This window comes from Chrysochloris asiatica, unplaced genomic scaffold (genome assembly GCF_000296735.1).
Source record: "Chrysochloris asiatica unplaced genomic scaffold, ChrAsi1.0 scaffold00116, whole genome shotgun sequence".
Classification (NCBI taxonomy): Eukaryota; Metazoa; Chordata; class Mammalia; order Afrosoricida; family Chrysochloridae; genus Chrysochloris; species Chrysochloris asiatica.
Genome location: NW_006408634.1, coordinates 1,016,916 through 1,039,456, shown reverse-complemented (window position 1 = coordinate 1,039,456; position 22,541 = coordinate 1,016,916). Strand labels below are relative to the sequence as shown.

Below are 22,541 nucleotides of genomic sequence, written 5' to 3'. Positions count from 1 at the left end.
GCTATGAGTCAGAACCGACTCCACGGCACTTAACAACAACTAGTACTGATAGTGCCCCGAAGCAAACACCAAACTCGCTGCCATCGCATCGATTCCAATTTATAGGTGTGCTCTAGGGCAACTATATATTTCAAGGAATCCACGAGGACTCCTTGAAATGGGTGCAGGAGTGTTCCCCTAAAGTTACTTCGGGTCTTGTGCCCTTGAGTTGAGTCCAGTATTAACCACTCCAGACAAAGAAAGAACAAAGCCTTCAATTCCAGTTCCGAGTCAGTTCCCAGGACACTTCACAGCAAACAGGCTGATCTAACTGGTGTTCAACTCTTGGTTACAAGCACTATTTACACAAATTTTTACAACAGTGCTAATTAGTGCAACATGCAGGTGGGCTGCAAGTCTATCATTCCAACTTTCACACCAAATCACAAGGTGGTCGTGGTGCCGTAATAAATACGTCAAAAGGGAGCACATGATTAATTCTCCCAGTCAGTGCCCGTTCCTTATCCTAAGTTACACAAACAGGCGCCAGGTTGCATGAGGAGGTAGGAAACCAGTAGCATTCCCACCTAAAATAGTTAACAGATACATCTAAGACACAAGGACAGGCAGGGGTGGGGAGTAAGATGCCTGCAGGCAGTGCGGAACTATATTTACTCTTGTTAGGTGCTGTCCAGTTGGTTCCGACCCATAGCGACCTTATGCGTAGCAGAATGAAACGCTGCCCAGCTTGAGTCCACTCCTGCTGCTGCCCCTGTGCCAATCCATGTCGTTAAGGGTCTCCCGCTTAGCTAAGCAAAACAGTTTCATGTTCTCAAAATGACAGAATTTTGCAAGACCTATGACTTCTTCATTGCAAATACCTTTTTTTAAAAACAACATAAAGGTGACTATATACGTGGCCCTCATGAGGTTGAATACACAGGAATCAAACTGACTACAACGGTGGGAAGACATGAAGGAAAAGCTCGGGGTCATGAGCCGAAACAAAGCCCAGGGCTGACTGGGGACCATTAGGTGCTCGTATGCAAGTGCAGCTGAAACGGAAGAAAATTAAAACAAGTCATAAGAGCCACAATATCATGTTGAACGCATTCCACCTGAATTTAGAGACCTTCTCAAGAACAGATTTGATGCATTAGACGCTAGTTAGAAAAGAGCTGTGGGATGACATCAGGAATATTTTACAGAAAGAAAGTAAAAGGTCATTGAAAGAAACAGGAAAGAAAATGGATGTCAGAAAAAAACTCTGACGCTTGCTCTCCAGGGTAGAGATGCTAAAGCAAATGGAAAAAATGAGGACGTCAAAGAGCTGAACAGGAAATTTCCTGGTGATACGGAGCTTTTCCATCATGTCTCCCACAGATGTAATCAATGTGATTCCTGTGTATTCCATCTAGTGAGGTCCATGTGTATAGTCACGTTTTATGTTGTTTTAAAAAAAGTATTTGCAATGAAGAAGTCATGGGTTTTGCAAAATTCTATCATGTGATCTCCAGCATCCTTTCTATCACTGAAGCCGTATTTTCCAACTACTGAGCCTTCCTCTTGGTTTCCAACCTTTGTATTTCCAATCACCAGTAATGAGCAATACCTCTTGATTGCATGTCTGATCAATTTCAGACTGAAGAAGTTGGTAGAATTCTTCAATTTCATCCTCACTGGCGTTAGTGGTTGGTGTGTAGATTTGAATAACAGTTGTATTCACTGATCTTCCTTGTAGGTGTATTTTATCCCATCACAGAGAGCATACTTCAATATATAGCTTGAAATTTATTTATTTATTTATTTTTATGGTGATGGATGGCTTAAGGAAGTTGTTCCTTATGAATCTGTGTTCCCATCATAGTAGACCACATGATTATCAGATTCAAAATGGCCAAGACCAATCCATTTCAGCTCACCAATGCCTAGGATATCAGTGTTTCTGTGTTCCACTTCAGTTTTGATAATTTTCAATTTTCCTAGATTCACACTTCATACACTCCATGCTCCAGTTATTAATGGATGTTTGTAGATGTTTCTCCTCATTTTGAGTTGTGCCCCATCAGCAAATGTAGGTTCCGAAAGCTTTACTTCATTTGCGTCATCACGGTCAACTCGACTTTGAGGAGGCAGCTCTTCCCTAGTCACATTTTGAGTGCCTTCCAACCTGAGGGGCTCATCTTCTGGCCCTGTATCTGACAATCTTCTGGTGCTATTAATAAGGTTTCATCTTCCAGCACGATGACTGACAATGTTTGCTACCGTTCATAAGATTTTCAGTAGCTAAACATTCCGAAATGGTCCATCTCTCCTTCTTCCTAGTCTGACTTAGACAGGAAGTTCTTCTGAAACCTGTATACTATGGGTGACCCTGCTTGTATTTGAAATACCAGTGACATAATTTCCAGCAACACACAAGTCACCAAAGCACAACAAAGTGACAGAGGAGTGGTGGATTCTGGGACATAATATGATGTACTCACCCCCATGATGTGATCTGATTAAGTTGTATTTTGAGTCAATCTCTTATCAGATGTAAAACACATTAAACAAGCAACCAGAGTTGAAGGAGATCTTCTACCACCAGAGCTCTGGGATCGTAATGGTTACGAGTTGGGCTGCTAACCACAAGGTCAGCAGTTTGAAACTACCAGCTGTTCCGCAGGAGAAAGATGAGGCTTTCTGCTCCCATAAAGATTTACAGCCTCGGAAACCCTGTACCCTGTTGCTGTGGGTTGGAACCGACTCCACGGCACATGACAACAACAACTACCACCGGGAAGTCCGGGTGTGGCTCTGTGGGTTAATGCGCCAGACTATAAAGCTGTTTGAACTGCAAGGTCGGTGGTTCAAGCTCCTCGGAAACCCTATACAGGGTCGCTATGGATCAGAACCGACTCGACGGCACTTCACAACAACAAACTACGACCAAGAATGAAGAGCTGGGAGTAGATTGTGTCCTTTGGACCTGGGGCCCCTGCACTGTGAAGCTCTTAGATCCAGGGGAAGACTGATGCCAAGACACATGGGGAGCTTCCAGGAATGCCCGGCCTACGAATGCTGAGAGGAGACAAGGGCCTTTCGCCCTCTGAATTTGGATCTCTGGTCTCCTAAACTGTGAGGGAATAAATGTCTGTTTGTTAAAGCCCTCCCCTTGTGGTGTTGGTTATGACAACACTAAATAACTAACAACAGTGTTGTAGAATGAAAACACATGCTGCAAAAAAGTAAAATCAAGAAATTTCTTGCAAGTCCAGAGGTAATCTGGATGGGGGAAAACAGCTCAAATTAGCAATGAAGATGGCTGCTCATCAGATAATAAAGAAGCAAGCTTTCTTATACAGTTGAAGCAGGAACTAAAGGTAGGAAATCATGACTGGCTGAAAGGCAGTGGCTATCACTGTGACCTTAGACAAGAGGAGTGTCCATACACATTTCTTACCTTGGAACGTGCTCATCTGTGGGTGCCTCGGCTGAATCAATCTCAGCTGGCATTCCAGCTCCTTAATCTTGATGACCAGCTCCCTCAGCCGTCACTTAGGTCTGATCTCGCTCTTCAGATACAATCTCCCCATAGGGTTCCTTCTCAAGCACAGTGATGCAGTGGAGGAAGCCACAAGTGTGTCCCGGTTTCTCAAAACAGTCATCTGGGCAGACAGGGCGTTGGAGCGCCCCCTGGAGTTCCTCAGCATGGTCACTGGCTGGGTATGACAGTCATGAAGACTTCATGTGTTGACCCGGAGGCATCTGGTGTATGCAAACACAACGCCTGAAAGTGGAGCTTTCCACCTTAAAGTCTTGACCCAAGTCTACAACCCATGTTGAATTTTAAAGTTGCCTTTTCTGGCTGAGGTTTCTCCAACCCCTGAGCCAATCTAACCAAACGACTTAAAGGAAACAATTTTTTTTCCTATGGTCAAACAGATGCAGGATGCCTGAAGGGTCTTAAGCATAATGTAACTGATCCATGACGTGTAATGTAACTGATACATGACGTGTAATGTAATTGATACATGACGTGTAATGTAACTGATACATGACGTGTAATGTAATTGATACATTTTCTTTACAACAGACTCGCACCCTCACCCTGGGAATACACATGCCTGGGAAAGCAATTTTAGTTGTTGTGAAGTGCCGTCAAGCCGGTTCCAACGCATAGTGACCCTGTATAGGGTTTCCGAGGAGCAGCTGGTGAGCTTAAACCACTGATCTTGCAGTTCAAATGGCTTTGCAGTCTGGCACATTAACCCACAGTGCCACACCAATTTTAGTAGCAGGTTGCAAAAAAAAACTTTGCCATTGTCCTGTGACCATCCTGACCTTATTAACTGATGACAACATACACCTGTAAATACCCGTAACCAATCATGTAATCCAACGTGTATGTTACCCATCAGTCCCCACTAAGTCCTGGCTCTCAGACATCCCACCTTCAACTCCCCTGATTAGCTTCCAGTCCAGTATGATTCAGTTCCTGTTTCAGCTCATCCAAACGCCTGCCTCGCTATTGTCTGGTGGAACGGCCACCTTTACTCTGTGAATTTAGACATTCATCCAGCCTGGACTTTGAATAAAGGGCTTCAGCTGACTTTTACAGAGTGTAGATCTTCACATGAGGACATTTCTGTGGCACAGTTGGCAAGATTCAAAGGCATCTCATTACTGATGGGATCAAAGAGTTTGGGGACCCGGTGCTACAATAGTACTGAGCTTACAGTTCCTTTTGCTCTAGCAGACACTTTGGCTCTCAGAAGCGGTCTGGAGGTGAGTCCTTCTGAAAGTGTGGGCTTCTGCACTGCAGTGGTTGACGATCTTTTAAGGTTAAGATATATTGTGAAGTTCTTTTTCTGTTTACATTCACATTTCAGTCCTTCAAGTGGGGATCTCGTGGGAGAAAGACAAGGCTTTCTGCTCCAGTAAAGATTAGTGGTTGTGGTTGTTGTAAGACGCGGTCAAATCAGTTCCGATACCTACGCACAACAGAATGAAACACTGCCCGGTCATGTACCATCTCCACAATTGTTTTCAGGTGTGAGTTCCAGCCACTATGCCAATCCATCTCACCGGGGCTCTCCCTCTTTTTTGATGACCCTCCACTTGATCAAGCATGAAGTCCTTCTCCAGGGACTTGTCCCTCCTGACGACACGTCTGAAGTATGAGGGATGAAGCCTTCACCATCCTCACTGCTAAGGAGCCTTCTGTCTGTACTTCTTCCAAGACAGGTTTGTTTGTCGTTCTGGCAGTCCATGGTGCATACGATAGTGTCAGTATCCTTCTCCAACACCCTAATTCAAATGCATCTCTTCTCCCATCCGACTTTCACACGCATATGAGGTGAATGCAGATACCATGGCTTGGGTCAGAAGCACCTTAGCCCGCAAACTGGTATCTTTGCTCTTGAACACTTTAAAGAGGTGTTTTGCAACAGGTTTGCTCAATGCACTAAGTCATTTGATTTCTTGACTGCGGATTGGTGATGGAAGTAAAACGAACTCTTTGACAACCTCCCATTTTTCTCACTTCATCATGATGTCATTTACTGGCCCAGCTGCATTTCCGTTTTCTTTACACTGAAGCACGATCCTAGAGGTAGAGTTCTCCTTTGCCCAATAGGGGCGTTACGCGGTGGAATCAACTTAAGACACTATCAACATAGTATAGTACTGAGCTTCACAGCGCACCCGACTTAGGCTTAACTCTACTGACATCTAGTGGCCAACCGTTGTCAGTACCGCTGAAAGTTTCGCTCCTTTCTGTCTTTTCTGCGTCCTGGTGTGGCGCTGCAGATTAAGCGCCCGACTGCTAACCACGAGATCGGTAGTTCCAACCCACCAGTCGCTCCGAGGAAATCTTCTACTGGGTCGCTGTGAATCGGAACACTTAACAAAGAAACAAAATCAAAACAATGCATGCTAATTAAAAGAATACAGGTTGTCGTGAATGAAGAACCCCGAGCGGTTTCTTGGTAAGATGGAGATCGCCTCGTCTAAAGACCAAGGCTCCATCGAGTATTCCAGAAGCTTGCTGCCTGTGTATGCATTACGGCTGTTTCATACAGAAAACATGACCTTACTCAGGAGTCCTTAAAATGTCAGCGGTCACGATGGAGAAGTTTTGGGGGCATAAAATCAGAAGTTAAAATCTCCCCTGTAAAGCAGGCCCAATGTGAAGTTTTTCGAAGCTTCCAAAAACACCAAGAAAGAAGAGTCTCCAAAGTAGCCATCCATAAGCAGCAGGTGTCCCTGGGGGTGCAAACCTAATGCCTTCAGCTGCTAATCGGGAGGCTGGAGGTGAGTCCACACAGAGGTACCTCATAACAAAAGACCTGGCGATCTACTTCTGAAAATGAAAAATAAAATCCAGTCACTGAAAATGGTATGGAGTTCAGTCCACTCTGAAACACATGGGGTCACCGTGAGTGTGAACTAACTGAGGCACTCCATTTCTCTGGACTGAGGGGTTGGAGGAAGGGAAGAGGAGCCATGGAGAATTGTAGGCAAGGCCGGGTAGAAGGCCACCTTCTTGGGAACTCTAGGACTGAAAGTTCCTCTCCACTTTGTTTCAAGGTGACAGTGGAACAGATAAGGAGTCCCCGAGTGCTACAAATGGTGAAGCCTTCAACTACCAGCTAAACGGCTGCAAGTTCGAATCTACCCAGAAGCACCTCAGAAGGAAGGTCTGGCAACATACTTCTGAAAAATCAGACACTGAAAACCCCACGAGGCTCAGTTCTACTCTGACATGCAACTTGGCAGCAAGTGTTGTGGTGTTGTTGTTGTTTGCTTTGGGTCGCAGGTGAGGGTTGTTGATTGTTGTTGTTGTTAAGTGCCTTCGAGTCGGTTCCGACCCATAGCGACCCTGTACAGGGTTTCCGAGGGTGTAAATCCTTACGGGAGTAGAAAGCCTCATCTTTCTCCCGCGGAGCGGCTGGTAGTTTCGAACCGTTGACCTTAAGGATCGCAGCCCGGTTCGTAACCACTACGCTACCAGAGGGTTGTTGATAGAAGTCCTTAATTAAAGACCTTACTTTAGTAACAGCATCCAATACCCAGCGGCAGGCAGCGTCCAGCAATGTGCCGGTTCCACATCCAGACCTTGTCAGTCAGTGTAAAGGAAGGAACTCTACAGAAATCAAAGGGCAGCCGGGACCCTCGTCTCTTCAGCTGTTCTTGGATGGGTACCAGCCACGAGGACCAGGAGCCAGATTGGTGAGTGGTTCTTCTCACTGAAATCTTTCTTCTGTTTTCTCCTCATTGTTTACAACAGGTCTGGATGCACAGAGAACAAAGAAAAGGAGAAGCAGAAATGACAAGTCTGGTCTCCGTGTTCTGGCCGGGATTTAACTTCTCAAAGGGATTGGCCCTCAGTGTTTCCCAACTCCAGGCTAGAGGATGGGACGCACCCATGCTGAATTGAGGCCTGGTAGCAGCATCGTGGATTACGAACGAGGCTGCTAACTACAGGTCAGTAGTTAGAATGTACCAGTTGCTCTGTGGGAGAAAGACGAGGCTTTCTGCCCTCATAAAGATTTACAGCCTCAGATCCCCCCCCCCCCAACAAGGTCACTGTGAGTGGGGACCGACTTGACCGGCACACAGCCAACCAAACCATTTCTCTAATAGGGGTCCTGCTGGTGTAAGCATGAAGCACTTGCCATCTAAATGAAATGTCAGCGGTTCAAATCCACCAGTCCACCTGAGGAAGAAAAGACCTTGTTGATCTTCTTCCATAAAGAAAACCTCTGGGGGATGGGTAACTTAGACATTGGCTACCTAAAAATGGGGGGAGGAGGGGAGTGACTGGCTTACAAGTTTTCAAGAGGGAGTTTAGTTTCAGAGTGTGCGGGAGAAGGTAGAATCCCTACTGAATAGTTTTCATCTTGTCTAGACGGGTCTGATGAAAGGAGATGGGGATGAGATTCTTATGATTCAGTAGTGAGTAATTGTTATGACTAATAGCGACGGTCACAACTGGAAAGATAGGAATTTTGTAACAAAAAAAGGGCAAGTAGTTAATCTTACAGTCCAGAAACAGAGGACCCTAGGACCATCAAGAGAGAAGAGCAAAAGCGGAGTGCGGGACCCTATCCAGAGAAGCAGCGACACCAGAGATGGAGGCAGAGATGGGGACATGGAGAGAGGGAGCAGCTGGCGGCCAGGAGGCAGACTTGCAGAATATGCCCTTTGGTTGTTTAAATGATTGTATGTTCCTGAGTGTTTTTGTGTACATCCCACTCCCCGCCCTCCAAAACAAAACAAAAAAACCCAGAAGGAATAGAAGCAAATCCTGTTGAATGATGATGCATGGAGACGATTGTAATCGTTGCAATGAAACGATGTGTAAAACCGATGTTCTCCCATGTCAACCATCACTCAATTCACAATAAAAACTTAAAAAGAAAGAAAACCTCTGGGCCGTTCCGTGGTATTCTAAAAGGCTGCTGTGAACCACAGTGGACTGGAGAGCACACTGTGCTTCTCTGTGACCTCAGGTGTTGGAACTAGTTAATCACCCAAATACTGGTTAAAGAGTCGTCCATTTAAACCCACCCAGAGCAATCTTGGAAGGCAGGTCTGGCGATGTTCTTCCAAAAGATCAAGGTCTTGGGAACCCTATGAGGCACAGTTCTACTCGGACACATTTGGGGTCTCTGTGAGTTGGAATTGACTCAGTGGCAACTAACAACAACCCACGATTTTTGTTTTCTAAAATTGAATACGAGGCACAGTGAATTTGAGAAGACTGGAGGTACTGGACAACTGAGGAGAAACGATGAAATTACCAAACGTCAAAGGAAGGGGCTATTTTTCAGAGTTGGTAAGTTCTCTGGTTATGAGAGAACTTGAGAGCCAAGTCAGTTGGTGAATGAAAATGAGAAAGGTTAGCAATGAGAAACCCCGCAAAGGGGAAGCAAGCAGATGGCGACTGAGGGTTATAATAGGTTAGACCTGGTTCTACGTGATTTCACAGATTGGCTTTTAGTAAGCATTTACCATCCAGAAATTCTAGGAGGTCAAAATCGTATACTAACTGATAGGTAAATAACGTTGATGCTAATGTTTGTTTTGTGTGATCCCAGGAGCAGCATTAGTTACAGTGAGGCAAAAAAATAAAGCCAGCTGGTGTGCACTAGATGCCAACTCTGTGTCAGAGCGGAACCCTGTGGCGTTTTCTTCGCTGTGACTTTTCAGAAGCAGATTGCCAGACCTTTCTTCCAAGCTGCTTCTGGATGGGTTTGAACCACCAACCAACCATGCTTCGTAAAGACTGCTGTCAAAACTTTACATGGGATCAAACTGTCAACAGCAACGGGAAAGATTAGATAGGACTTTAGGTGGGAGTGAGCTTACAGATGGTGGAGGAAGAGTCCGCAAAAGGGAGCTGGGATGAGATGATGCACAACTTGAAGAACGTTATCCGTGTCGCTGAAGTATACATGTAGAAACGAGTTGGTGTGTTTTGCTGTGTATATTCTCAGCAAAAACTGTTTTTTTAAATTATAACATTAAAAAAAGATTAAAACCAAGAAAAACCCTATGGGACAACTGTACTCTGTCATATGGGGTCGCCACCGTCAAAATCAACTTGGCTGCCCCCCAGCAGACACTACTCATTACCCTGGAGCAGAATGTCTTTCCATTGATGTCACAACAGCGGTACGACTCTCCACGCTCCAGATGGTGGCAGCAGAGAGCTGGCAGGGACCAACCTTGGTTCAAAAGGGAAACCAGAAATTGTCAAATCAACGGACTCAAGGCGACCCCACACGTGTCAGAGGAGAACTGTGCTCCATAGAGTTTTCAATGCCTGGGATCTTTCAGGAGTAGATTGCCAGATCTTTCTTCTGAGGAACCTCTGGGAAGATTAGAACCATCAACCTTTCTGTTAGCACCTGAGCGTGTTCACCATCCACACCGCCCATGGACTCCTCACTTTGTTCCAGAGGGCTCCGGAGAAAGGTCTGGGAAGAAGAATATCCACTTTGCCAGGCTGCCGTGAGCATTTCTACACTGTGCCCACCACACATCGACGAAAACTATCACTGACTCATTCTTCATCTACTGACAGTGGCGAATGCAGCTTAGGAGCGTATGATGGTTAAGGATACACATTGTCGTGGGTTGAATTGTGTTCCCCCCAAAGTATTCATCAGCTTAGCTGGATCCCGACTCTTGGTGGTTTGGCACTTGTAGAGTGGTGTGCTGTGGCAGTTATGAGATGGTCCCTCTGATGTGTGATCTGATGTGATAAGCCAGTCAGAGAATTCAGGATGGCATGCGATACCCCACTCCCATGTAAGGGGTGTTCCCCTGGGCTGTGGTCTGCAACACCTTTTATCTAACAAGAGATACAAGGAGAGAGAAGCGAGCAGAGAGAGGAGGACCTAGGGTTCTTTGGACCTGGGGGTCCCTGCGCAGTGAAGCTCCTAGATCCTGGCCAAGACCCGTGGAGATCCCTCAAGGGATGCTGGTGGGCATACAAATGCCAAGAGGAGACCATGGTCTTATCCAGGACCTGGCGCTCTGAATAAGAAGCTCACCAGCCGCTCCTTGGAAGCCTTATACAGGTTTGCTGTGAGTCGGAACAGACTTGACGGCACGTAACAACAACAACAAAGTATGCGAGAAGACACTTCACTTTGTTCCAGCCTCCTACTTGTGGTATTTCTGTTACAGCAGCACTAGAGAACTAAGTCACGTGTCGGCCACACTGTGATTCCCAGGAGTCTGGTCGGCTAGGTGACCTTTCTCAAGGTGCATAATGTGATGTGGTAGTGGTGTGCCGTGGAGTCACTTCCGACCCACAGGGACCCTGTACAGGGTTTCTGAGGCTGTAAACCTTTACGGGAGCAGGAAGTCTCATCTTCCTTCTGTGGAGCGGTTTGGTAAATTTGAGCTAGTGACCTTGTGGATAGCAGCCCAATTTATAACCTGCTCTGCGAGTGGGGTGGCTTTAACTTATGACAGGGTTCTGTTCCGATGCCTCGCAAGTCAGTTCTGACGGAAGTCTAACACCTTTTCTTTAGCTTACGTTTTCATTATTTCTGCCTTTCATTACCAGTATCTGAAATCCAGCAGCACTTTCTCCAAGCAGCAGCGCGATTCTGCTTCTAATGCCTTGAAAGCAGCCATCGGCTTTGCCTCTTTGTGAATATAGGTCTGATCTGGCATTCTGTTTCACAAGAAGCCTGTTTTGTCCATACTGAGAATCGACACTGGTGGGTATTCTCCATGTGGTTCTGTTCATCCTTAGATTATTCTGTGGTTCCAACCTCAGCACTTCCTGCTTCTCCAGGTACATAGTCAGAGGGCTGTTGTGTAAGTCAATGTGCTTCAAAGCGCCTTTGAAGCAACGAAACCAAGCCTTGCTGACGTTAAAGTGCTGCTGGTAATCTCCCTTCCTGTCCCTTCAGGTTGTTATGTTTTCAAAAAGGTTGTGTGTCTTCATTTGAATTGTCAGGAAACTTCTGGGAGACCTCTCTAGGACTTGGCCCGCTATCAAATGATGAACAGGGGCTCCATCTCTCTGATTGCGTTGTTAGCTCTTCTTTGTGAAATTGGTTGGTTTTTAGCCAGTTGCCTCTTTCACTGCCTCCAAATTGCTGTTGCTCTCCTTCATGGTTGTTGGAGTGGTTGAGTGAGAGTCCTTCCTCGTGCGCTATTTCACTGCACAATCCTGTGCCGTTTTCATTGTCAGCTTCAATACCATTGCGGCTGCCACTGTGCCAATCCATCCCATTGAGGGTCTTTCTCTCTTTTGCTGACCCTCCACTTTACCAAGCATGATGTCCTTCTCCAGGATAATAGGATGAAGTCTGGCCATCCTATCTTCTGAGGAAGCTTCTGGCTGTACTTCTTTCAAGACAGATTTGTTTGTTCTTCTGGCTGCCCATTGTTGTTAAGTGATGTTGAGTCTGTTCTGACTCATAGCAACCCTGTATAGGGTTTCCAAGGAGTGGCTGATGAGTTTGAACCGCCGACCCTGTGGTTCAAACCAACCTTGTGGTCCAGTGCTTTATCTCACAGCACCACGTGAGAACTCCATAGTACTTTAATATTCTTTCCCAACACCACAATTCAAATGCATCAATTCTTCTGCAGTCTTCCTTATTCACTGTCCAACTTTCGCATGCATGCGAGGCTATTGAAAATACCATGGTTTGGGTCAGGTGCACCTTAGTCCTCAAACTGACATCTTTGCTCTTGAACGCTTTAAAGAGGTGTTTCTCCTTGGAACAACAGGGCTCTGTGATATAGGCATTGAGACATAGTCTGAATGGGTAAAAGAGGGGAAATAATGTTAATATGTTTGACTGTCTTAGGAATCTTGGTTTCCCTTGCCTACTATTGTAAAAGACACCTAAGGGGGAGAGAAAGGAATATCGGGAAACATGATTATAGAAAGCTTGTAAGCCCATCTTCAGCCTATAACTGATTGGAATACCTAAAATGGGTGCTAGACCTTGCCCAGTGAAAGAGGCTTCTTATGGTGCCTTTGTAGTGTGTAAGACCTTAGGTGGGATCCTGATCCCTATCCAGAATCTTCTGAGGGGGGAAATTTACACTCGAAAAGATAAGCAGACCAGCCTGGAACAGCTAAAGGAACAGAAGATACTTCTTGAAAGAAAGACCAGCAGGAAAAATAAAAAACAAAAAGGGCAGCCTGACAGACTACCACAAGAACAAGCAAGTTGTCCTCAGGAGAGCCATCAAGACAGGCAATCAAGTTCCTTCAGGATAAACCCCCTTCCAAGACTGAAACTCAAAGGGAATACAGGAGCAGGCATGTAAGCTTGCTGGCGATCACATTGGTCTACTGATGAGTGGAAGAGGGGGAAAGGCAGCAATGAAGATGTGGGCTGAGTCTGACCACGTTCAATAGATGCCTGTCAACCTCGAGAATGGTGAGACCTGGTTGGTCAGCAGTATGGTGAGGCCTGGGGACTCCTTAACCCATGGACAAGGACATAGCCACAGAGGGCTAGAGCAGAGAGTGAAGTGTCCAGCTGATATGAAGTGAGGGGAGATGCACAAGAAAGCCCATACTTGCAAATAGTACCCATTTGACCTAGTTTCAATGGCTGGACGATCAGAACTTGACTAAAGGAAGATTTAAAAAAAAAAAAATGAATAAAAATTTTTTTGATAAAGAGGTGTTTTTTGCAGATTTGCCTAATGCGACATGTCTTGATTTCCTGACTGCTGCTTCCGTATTGACTGTGGACCTAAACAAAACGAAGTCTTTGACAACTTCAATCTTTTCTCCAACCCCCTTTGTGTGACCGCCTTTACTTGTCACTTTGGAATCATCTTGTTTACTTGTCAGTTTTCTTGTTCACTGCGGTCACCCCCACAGTACAAGGTTAGGTCCGTGACTGCATGAATTCTCTGTCAGGATACTGGTTGTTGGCTGGTCCAGTTTTGAGGATTTGTGTTTTCTTGACATTGAGATGCAGCCCAGACTGTAGGCTGTGGTCTTGGGCCTCCTTCACTAAATGTTTTAAGTCCTGTTTGTGTCCAGCAGGCAAGGTTGTACCATCTGCATCCATAGAATGGACGTGGGCTATATGGGGAAGAAGAAGGGCCCCCAGGGGCACAGTGGGCTAAACAGGGCGGCGGCAAGCTCTCCGACTAACAACTGATGGCGCAGAACACTGAGTAGGGTCTTACCAAAGGCCTGATTAGAGCCCCAATGTGGCGCTCTAGGATATGCACTCGACTGCAATGTCGGTGTGAACCGAAAGGTTAGAGGTTCAAATCCACCAGCCACTCCTCAGATACCCTACATAGGGTCGCTATACAGGGTCGACTCGACAGCACTTAACAACAACCTAGGCTTGGTCTATAGTTCAGTCAGAGCCCTGAGGACGGTCGGGCCTGTGCAAAGTTCAGTTGTCTGAGTCATTAGAGTTGAACATTGTCATTTTCTCTCTGCTGTGACTCCCGACGTCAACACCGACTTCATCGCAGATCGGGCTCTAGACTGTCCCATGGCAGTCTTCTGAGCAGTAAATCATAAAATTCAACATCTGTGAGTGAACATCTGGGACTGAACACATCAGCAAATTAAGTACCGAACATTGTACGGAGTGCGTATTGCTGTTGATAAGACAGAGAAAACTCAAGACAGTCCTGAGTGTGCTTTGTTGTGACTTGAACTTGTGGTCAGGGATTAGCTGACACAAAGCATAGGTATTCTGACAGCCTTCATCCACATCAGTGACTGAACCACATCAGTCTCTCCCTTCTTCGTCTAGGGGTCTCCGAAGAGTAAAACCGCTCAAGACTTATCTAGAAGGATTGCTACTAAGGTTCCAGTTCATACTTCATGGGTTGGTTCCAAACCAAATGTGTTTAGCCAGGTCTCTGCAACCCCTGGATGGCTGCAGACAAGCTCTCTCAGTGATACACCTGTTTTAGGGTACACTAATCTCGTTAGGGTACCTTCATAAAAAAGGCTACAAAATAGTGCTGGCTTCTGAGGGGGTCTGCTGGCCACTGAAATTCAAAGCACAGAGGTCAGCTCAGAAAATTGTGGCATCTGTTTTTGCGGAGTCTAAAGCAGCGAGCTCTGGTAGCGTAGTGGTTACGAATCGGGCTGTGAACCTCAAGGTCAGCGGTTCGAAACTACCAGCCGCTCTGCGGGAGAAAGATGAGGCTTTCTACTCCCGTAAAGATTTACACCCTCGGAAACCCTGTTATAGGGTCACTATGGGTCGGAACCGACTCGATGGCACTTAACAACAACAACAAAGCAGTCATCTGGAGTCCTGGTGTGGTGCTGTGGGCTAATGCACCAGACTGCAAAGTTGTTTGAACTGCAAAGTCGGCTGTTCAAGTCCACTAGCTGCTCCTCAGAAACCCTATACAGGGTCGCTAAGGGTCGGAATCAACTTGACAGCACTTAACAACAACAAAGCAGTCATCTTGAAGGATTTTCTTGAAGGACACATGATGATCACGGGGGGGGGAGGGGAAGTTATTATTATTATTAGGAAGAAGTTCTAAGAAAATTGAAAATTATACTAGTAAAGAAAACAACAGGATCCCCCCCACCCCAACAACAATGCACTTGCTCATTCAAGGGTAGCAAGGGCTGTCCATTGAGAATTTCTTGAGGAGATCTTACCCTGTCTACCCTACAGCCCTGATCTTGCTCTTCACACTTTTTTGTTCCACAATCTCAAAGAACAAAGATGACAAAACTGTTATTTTGATGTGGTGAAAACTGAAGAGTGCAGAATTCTTCGAGGGAGTGTTGTTAAGTGGCATCGAGTTGGTTCCGACTCATAGTGACCCTGTATAGGGTTCCCAAGGAGTGGCTGGTGGGTTTCGGAAGTCTTAGATGCCTTTAGAAATGTAGACACTTATATGGAAGATGTGTCAGAACCAATAGCTTCCAATTTTGACAATTTTGTTTATTAAGGTTTCTACAATTTTGTAGCACTATTTCTTATTTACCCTCATATAGATACATAAGTGTATGCTTATTGCGGTCTCCCCCACACTACAAGGCTAGGTCCATACAGAATAACGTGTGTTTTTCAAAGTTCACATGTATCCACATGCACACAAGAGCCCTTGTGGCACCATGGTTACATGCTCAGTTGTCAACCAAAAGGTCGGCAGTTGGTAGCCACAGGTGGCTCCACTAGAAAAACTTGAATTTGCAGTCTTGGAAACCCCATGGGGGAAGTTCTCTTCCATCCTACAGGACCACTAGGAATTTGAATAGACTCGATAGTAAGTTTTCTTTTTATTTAAAAACATATACACACAAGTGGCAAAATAGAATTGTGATATGCTCCTGTTTAATACAATTTAAAAACTTTCATCTTCTCTATGGGAGCAGATGATCTAGAGAGGGTTGTGAATCTGGGAGTTGGGATAAAGACTTGCTAAGTAATCTTTTTGTCCACGTATCTACTGTTTTTGTTAAGTGCTGTTGAGTCAGTTCCAACTCACAGAGACCCTGGATAGGGCTTCCAAGGAACAAATGGTGGGTTTGAACTGCCGACCTTGCAGGTTAGCAGTCTGGTGCTTATCTTACAGTGCCACACATTATCTGTTACTTAAAAATAAAAATTGCATTTCTTACCAAACAGACCAACTCCTGACCCAAATTTCAGTAGTCCATCAGCTGACTTTATCCATCCAAATAGTCACTTTATTTTGCTTTGTTGACTGGTGGCCACCTCCGCTTCTCAAACATTCCATGAAGAATAACCAGTGTGCTTGTGGACAGCAGATTCAGACTATCATGCTACAGGGGAGGCGAGGGGAATAGAAGCACTGGGTCTACACAGGCTCCGTGAGTCAGAATCCACACTGAAGCCTGTTTTGTTTCCTTAGCTGTTGAATGGGGATGATGCCCAGAGGCTGAGGCAGTGTGCTTGGATTCTCTGAGCCCAGTGGGGCTCTGTCCGTGGTGCTGAAGGCATGAACTCAAAAAACTTGAGTCTAAACCACTGCCATCAAATCAGACCCCCCCAGTTCCGTACCAGCAAGAGGCTCCCAGGTCTGCGAGCAACGCACACTGGGGCTTGGCCCTGTTGGAATGAGATTAGTAGGGCCCCCGATACATGTCTCTGAGACCCAGATCCTGCTACGGGCGGTCAAGTCTATACAGCCAAATGTGAAGCGGGAACTACCTTTCTCCAAGGCCTGGGGCGGGACCACTTCAGCAACTCCCTTTGCCTTTTACCCCACCCAGACTCAAGAATTACCAGAGCAGGGACAATTCGATAGTGCCATTTATTGCCCGAAGCCCCCCTTCTCCCACCACACCCAGGCCAGGAAAGAGACGGTACCCCAGTGTTTATGGGGTATGTTTGCAGAGGGGGCTGATTCTGCTTCTTTGCTCCTTGATTAACCCAACCCAGGAGAGGGGAGGCAGCGACTCAGGCTAGAAAAATCAAGGGTACCCACAAGGGAGAAAAACATATAGAGGGGTGGGGATGGGGATGTTTAAAAGAAAGTCTAGATGGGACCAGGGGCCTCCCTTCCCCAGGGACATCTCCACAGAGGAAGGTCCGGGTTCGCACTGTCCCTCGTAGCACCCCGGGCGGCACGGGGAGACGAGAGACCATGCTGTCCTGCTGTGGCCTGTAGGTCTCTCACAAGCACCTGGAGAGAGGGCAGGCCAGGCGGAAGGGCAGGGCTTGGAGAGGATGGGCACAATCCGAAGAGAAGCGAGTGTACCCGAGTCCCCCTCCTCACAGAGCCAGTGCAGAAGTGCAGGCGTGGGCACCGCACCGCCCTCTGTCCGTCTCCCCTGAGTCTCTGGATCCCTGCCCAGCCTGGGGAGCCCGAGGGGCCTGCCCACGCCCCCGGGCCGCCGCTCCTACCGGGCCTCCCCTCGGCACTCGCCGCACTTGGCCCCCTCTTCTTCCTCGTCCTGGTCGCCTTCGTCCTCGCCGCCCTCACGATAGAAGCTCTGTCCGCAGTTGCTGCAGACGGCGGGCGCACCCACGGCATGGACTCGTTTGTGTCTCCGCAGCGCCGCGCCCTGTACAAAGCCCTCGCCGCATTCCACGCAGATGTGCGCTGGTTCCTCGCCGCTTGCCGCCCCTGGCCCGTCTGCGTGCTGTGCGCGCTGGTGCGCCAAAAGAGCCACACCGGTCCCGAAGCCCTGGCCGCACTCCAGACACACGTAGGGCTTTGGGACTGGGGCGCGCCGCGAGCGAGGCCCGGGTGCCCGGGGCCCGGCTTCCATGGCCACGGCCGCCGTTGCGCCCTCCCCTGCAGTGCCCACCACGATGATGCCCTCGCCGTCGCCCACCGGAATGGCCAGCTCGCCTTCCGCCGCGGCTGCCTCTTCGGGCGCCTTGGCACGACGCACGCTGGCAGCCAATACTTTGGCTGCCACGCCGGGCCCGGCCAGCTCTGGGTGCAGGCGCAGGTGACGCGCCAAGCTCTTGGGTTGGCTGAAGCCGCGGCCACAGCGCGGGCACACGAAGGGCTTGAGGCCACTGTGTGAGCGCCGGTGCTTGGCTAGGCTCTTGCTCTGCGTGAAGCTGCGGCCGCAGTCGGGGCAGGCGTAGGGCTTCTCGCCCGTGTGAATGCGCTGATGCTGCATCAGGTTGGAGCTCCAGCTGAAGCGCTTGCCACACTCGGAACAGGCATACGGCTTCTCGCCTGTGTGGATCCGCCGGTGCTGCACCAGGTGGGAGCTTTGCGAGAAGGTCTTGCCGCAGTCAGTGCAGGCGTTGGGACGCTCGCCAGTGTGCGTGCGCTGGTGCCGCGTTAGCTTGGACCAGTGGCTGAAACTCTTGCCACATTCATTGCAGATGTAGGGCGCAGGCGGGCGAGATCGTGTTGGAGGGCCGGCTGGGGGTGCCGCCGGGGGTGGGGACAGCTTGGTCGGGGGCCAGCTGGGGACGTCGTCGTCATCCATGATGAGGATGTCCACTGCAAAGTAAAGGGGTAAGGGGAGAGGCAAGTCAGAGGCACGTGGCTCCAGAAATAGGACCTTGGGTGCACGGGGGTGTATCTAGGGCCCAGCTGAGACCGGGCTTCTTGTCCGCTCGCTGTAGGCATCGGTGGGCTGCACTACATGCCAGGACAGTCACAGCACCCACTCGGCGGGCAGACGGGCACATCCTAGACTCGGAGGCCGGTGGGTTCGAACTGCAGACTTCTGGGTTAGCAGCTCAGCGCTTAGCCACCACGCCACCCAGGCTTCTCAGAGCCCCAGACCTGTAGCACTGGCGACGTGCTACGTGTTCTCAGCCCCACGCTGGTTCTCTAAACCGAGCAACCCTGGGGGTGGAGACTCCAGGTGACTGAAGAACCACCACCATTCTAGGGCCCTGTCCAGCAGTGCTGCAAGCGTTAGCACTGTACCTCACCCAGCGGGAACACTGTCAAAACCCACTTGTGATGGGGCACTCGGCTTGAGCTGGTTGGTTTTTTATTTAGGAGTAGGAGGGCTCTAAGGCAGAGTATTTAACTAGTGTTCCTTGAATCGCCTGAGGCAGCAGGAAATCAATCCAGGTAGATCAGCAGCGATGGACAGAGATGGAGAGAGATGGTGGCAGCAGCGTTAACACTTAGAGGCAGAGGTGGGGGGATGGGGAACTGCCTGCAGACAGTATGCCCACCAGGCGGGGCATCTGCTTTCCCTCAGTGGGTCCACCCGTCCGGCCGACCATCAGGCGCACTCCCCACTGGACGGATATGGGTGGGCTGTGTTGTGATTACAATGAAAGTTTTTGTGTTCAGTCTTCCAGGCAATGCACTAAATATACTGACCCTCACAGTACCACAACAAAACAAGTTCATTTAAAATTGGTTTTTTAGCGCGCTGATACAGCTGGGTCCAAGTTGGGGTGTGTGTGTGGGGCATCCGCCGGCTCGGGATCTACCTGCCGTGGTGTCTAGTTAGGCAGAGAGACCCACTCGAGCGAGTTCAAGGACTGCAGCCTCTAGAACAAGGCTTGGAAGTGCGGAGGGGCACCAGGGGCACTCTGTAAACGGAGCTCTTTGCGGTTTCTAAGTGTGTCTGGTTTACCATACAGGGACAATGCTGGAAGTTGGCATTGAGCAGAATGCTTCTGGTGACAAGGGAAGCTCTGTGAACCTTCCTGATGGTGTGTGAGTGTAAACACCTTCACAGAAAAGGTGTGAAGAGTAGGCAGGGAAGGAAGGTGTTACAGCTTTAATTTATTATAGCCTAAGAAGCCGATGCCTGGGAACCCGGCACACGGCAGGCACAGATGCACGCATTCACACACGCACGCACGCCCATCACCAAAGCGCCTCTCCCAAGGGATGACCGTTGAGTGGTCAGATATAGGGGGACAGTGGGGTTGCTAACGCTGGTTCTCTTCAGGCCCCCCTTACCCAGGCTCTCCAAGATACTAAGCTAAGCTGCTGGCATGGGACCCCACCCACTCACCTTCCAGGGAAGGAAAAACATACCCCTGTCCCTTCCCCACACCACAGCCACAGCCAGCTTTTGACACACACTCCTGCCCCCATCTCTACTGCGGACCTACAGAGCCTGTGGTGTTGGCGGTAAGCAGCTTGGCCACCGGTTCCTACCGTGATGAGGCAGGGCACTGCCCATGGGGGAGAGATGCCCAACACTTCCAGGGCTAGGAAGAGGGGAGCAAGTGGTGTCGGGTTAGGTAGGGTGCCGAGCCCGAGGCCTGCCTGTACTTTTGAAATGTCTTATAAAAAGAATGAATTAGTAGATGACTCATAAAATGAAAAATGCACTTGGCTCAAAGGACAACACACACTTTGGAGACAAGGGGACCCAATTTCAGCTGGCTGGGGTACCAGATGAGATTATAGATGGTGCTATTAGGGTAAGATCACGACTGCTAACTGTAAGGTAGGCGGTTCAAACCCACCAGCTGCTCTATGAGGCTATCTGCTCCCATAAAGATTTACAGCCTCAGAAACCCTACAGTGAGTTTTGCCATTGTTTCGAGCTTCTGGCTGTTAACTTGCAGGAGTCTTGAGTGAATGGTCTGGACACAGGCTTGTGACCAGGCTTTGTGTGTATGCTCAAGAAGAGGGCCTGGTGGCCAGGGGACATGTGCACCCCACGGCTGCATGTCCTCAGGGACTCCATTTCTTCCTCTGGAGAATCAAGACTCAGCCCCTGAGTGGTGTAGGCAGTCTGTGCTTGACTGCTAATGAAAAGACTGCCTGGAGGCACCTCAGAAGAAAGCCCTGGCAGTCTGCACCTGGAAGAGCAGTCACTGCGAGCCCTGTGAAGCAGTCTACTCTACGAGGAGTCGGAGGCAACTCCGCAGCAAGTGGCTTCGTTTTTTAGAATGAAGACAGCCGTGGTCCTGGCCCTCAGGGACGTTACGTCCACATCCTTCTATGGCATCTTAGAAACGCGAGGGAAACTAAAAAAGGACTGTTACAAAATCAAAGCAGGCACGATTAAGCAAAAAGAACTGTGAAGCTCTTGTTTCTCGGCAGCTCCTCCATCTGGGCCCACATACTTCTGGAGTGGCGTGCCCACCTCTCTAACCCCTCCCCCACAAAACACTCGCACTCTTCAGTCTCCAGAGCACAAAAAGGGGCAGCTGGGCATCCTCAAGGGAGTCAAATTGTATTTCTTTTCGATGTTCTTTGAGTTTTAGGAACCAAAAGAAGTGTGAAGGGGCAAGAAGATCAGGGTGGTAGGGTCAATAAGATAAGGTTTCCCAGAGACATTCTCGCAGGACAGTCCTTAACTGCCCTCAAAGAAGGAGCAGGTACACTGTCCCAACGGGCAAATTCCTTGGGACTGCTTTGCAGGCCTTTTCCTGATCAATTCCGTTTTCCATTTTCCTTAAACCTTCTCCTTAAAAAACCGCTGTGATCATCCTGTCCTTAAAGAAACTCTACCGAGATGACCCCTGGGCATTCCACAGAAAAGTTACCATAACCTTCTGCCTGAAATGAGCCGGCCCAACAGATGCCCTCGGAACCTGCTGTTCTGACCGGACGTGTTTTGAAGGCCCCCAAAGAGACTAACAAGAGAGCTTGTCTGCAGTCGTCAGGTGATCAGAGACAAGTTAAACATGTTTTATTTGGCACAAACCAATGCACACATGAATTGGAACCTGGTGGTAACACTTGTCGACTCAGCTCCTAAGTGGTAGGGTAGTTGGCAGACTATTAGAGATCTGTGCCGTTTCTGTCTGGGACCCCAGGATTGCACTCTTCTTGGGTGACTATGGATTCTCACAGGGAGGGGCTGACAAGCTATGGCCTGCCACCTGCTTTTGTGGATCAAGTCCTGCAGGGAGATGGTCTGCTCTGGGGCTGCTCCACACTACGACAGTAAAGTCACAAGATGACTAGAACTGGGTGGCTTACAACATGCGTCCTTTCTAGACGTCTCTGGAGACCCCATGCTGGTGGGAGGAACATCCAGCTAGGAGGCAGCCAGCTTTATGCCCACCCTGAGGACACCCCGTGGGAACCCTGGACAGAGGTGCACAGACTTCAGTGAGACAGACTGAGGAATGGGGGGGAAGGCTGGGGTCACACCATATGACCCCAATTCTGTTTGGTTTTAAATGCTGCCAACACTTCAAACCATTTCACAACATGGCAGACATCCAGCTCCCTGCCCTCTTTCCCACGAGCACTGAGGTGGATGCCCCTGGAACAGAGAACCAGACATGGGCAGATAAGAGCCCCCCCACCCCAAGTGTGTCCAAAGGGTGATGGCCTGGCCAGTAGGAAGGACACCTGGAGGGCACTCGGCCAAGGTCTCTGGAATGAGGGGTCCCAGAGAAGCTACTCACCTGGGTTCTCGTGGCTGGCCATCTGCTGGTCCTCGGAGTCCAGTGGCCCCGGAGACCAGGCCTCCTCCCGCAGCTCCATGTTGGGGTCCCTGTCAGGAAAGAGTGGAGGGACAGGATTGATTGCTGGCCAACCTCCCGGTGTTTGAGGGCAGGTAAATCCCTCCAACAAGTACAGGGAGGTTTACAGTGCAGCCTCAGCCGGTACCACATCACCCCTGTGGGGCCCACAGCCAAGCCTCAGTCTCCTTAGCATCTCCACTGCCTGGGGAGCCAGACACCAGCCCAAGGCCTTGG

At 48.8% G+C, this 22,541-nt stretch overlaps 1 protein-coding gene across 1 annotated transcript; it reads right to left on the bottom strand.

The window, feature by feature from the left end:
* Positions 1–17,329: 17,329 nt before the first annotated feature.
* On the bottom strand, positions 17,330–22,329 carry ZNF787 (zinc finger protein 787). Its single transcript, XM_006868279.1, has 2 exons — positions 22,248–22,329; positions 17,330–18,396 (listed from the first exon to the last, which is right to left on the bottom strand). The coding sequence occupies exons 1-2, from the start codon at positions 22,324–22,326 to the stop codon at positions 17,330–17,332; spliced, it is 1,146 nt and encodes a 381-aa protein (XP_006868341.1). The 5' UTR covers positions 22,327–22,329.
* Between the last annotated feature and the right edge of the window lie 212 nt (positions 22,330–22,541).

What these genes read in the sequence shown, in the direction of transcription:
- ZNF787 (XM_006868279.1), bottom strand. Translation starts at nt 22,326, where the DNA reads ATGGAGCTGCGGGAGGAGGCCTGGTCTCCGGGGCCACTGGACTCCGAG. An exon ending in GGCCAGCCACGAGAACCCAG is followed by an intron (nt 18,397 to 22,247) that starts GTGAGTAGCTTC and finishes TTTACTTTGCAG; the next exon opens with TGGACATCCTCATCATGGAT.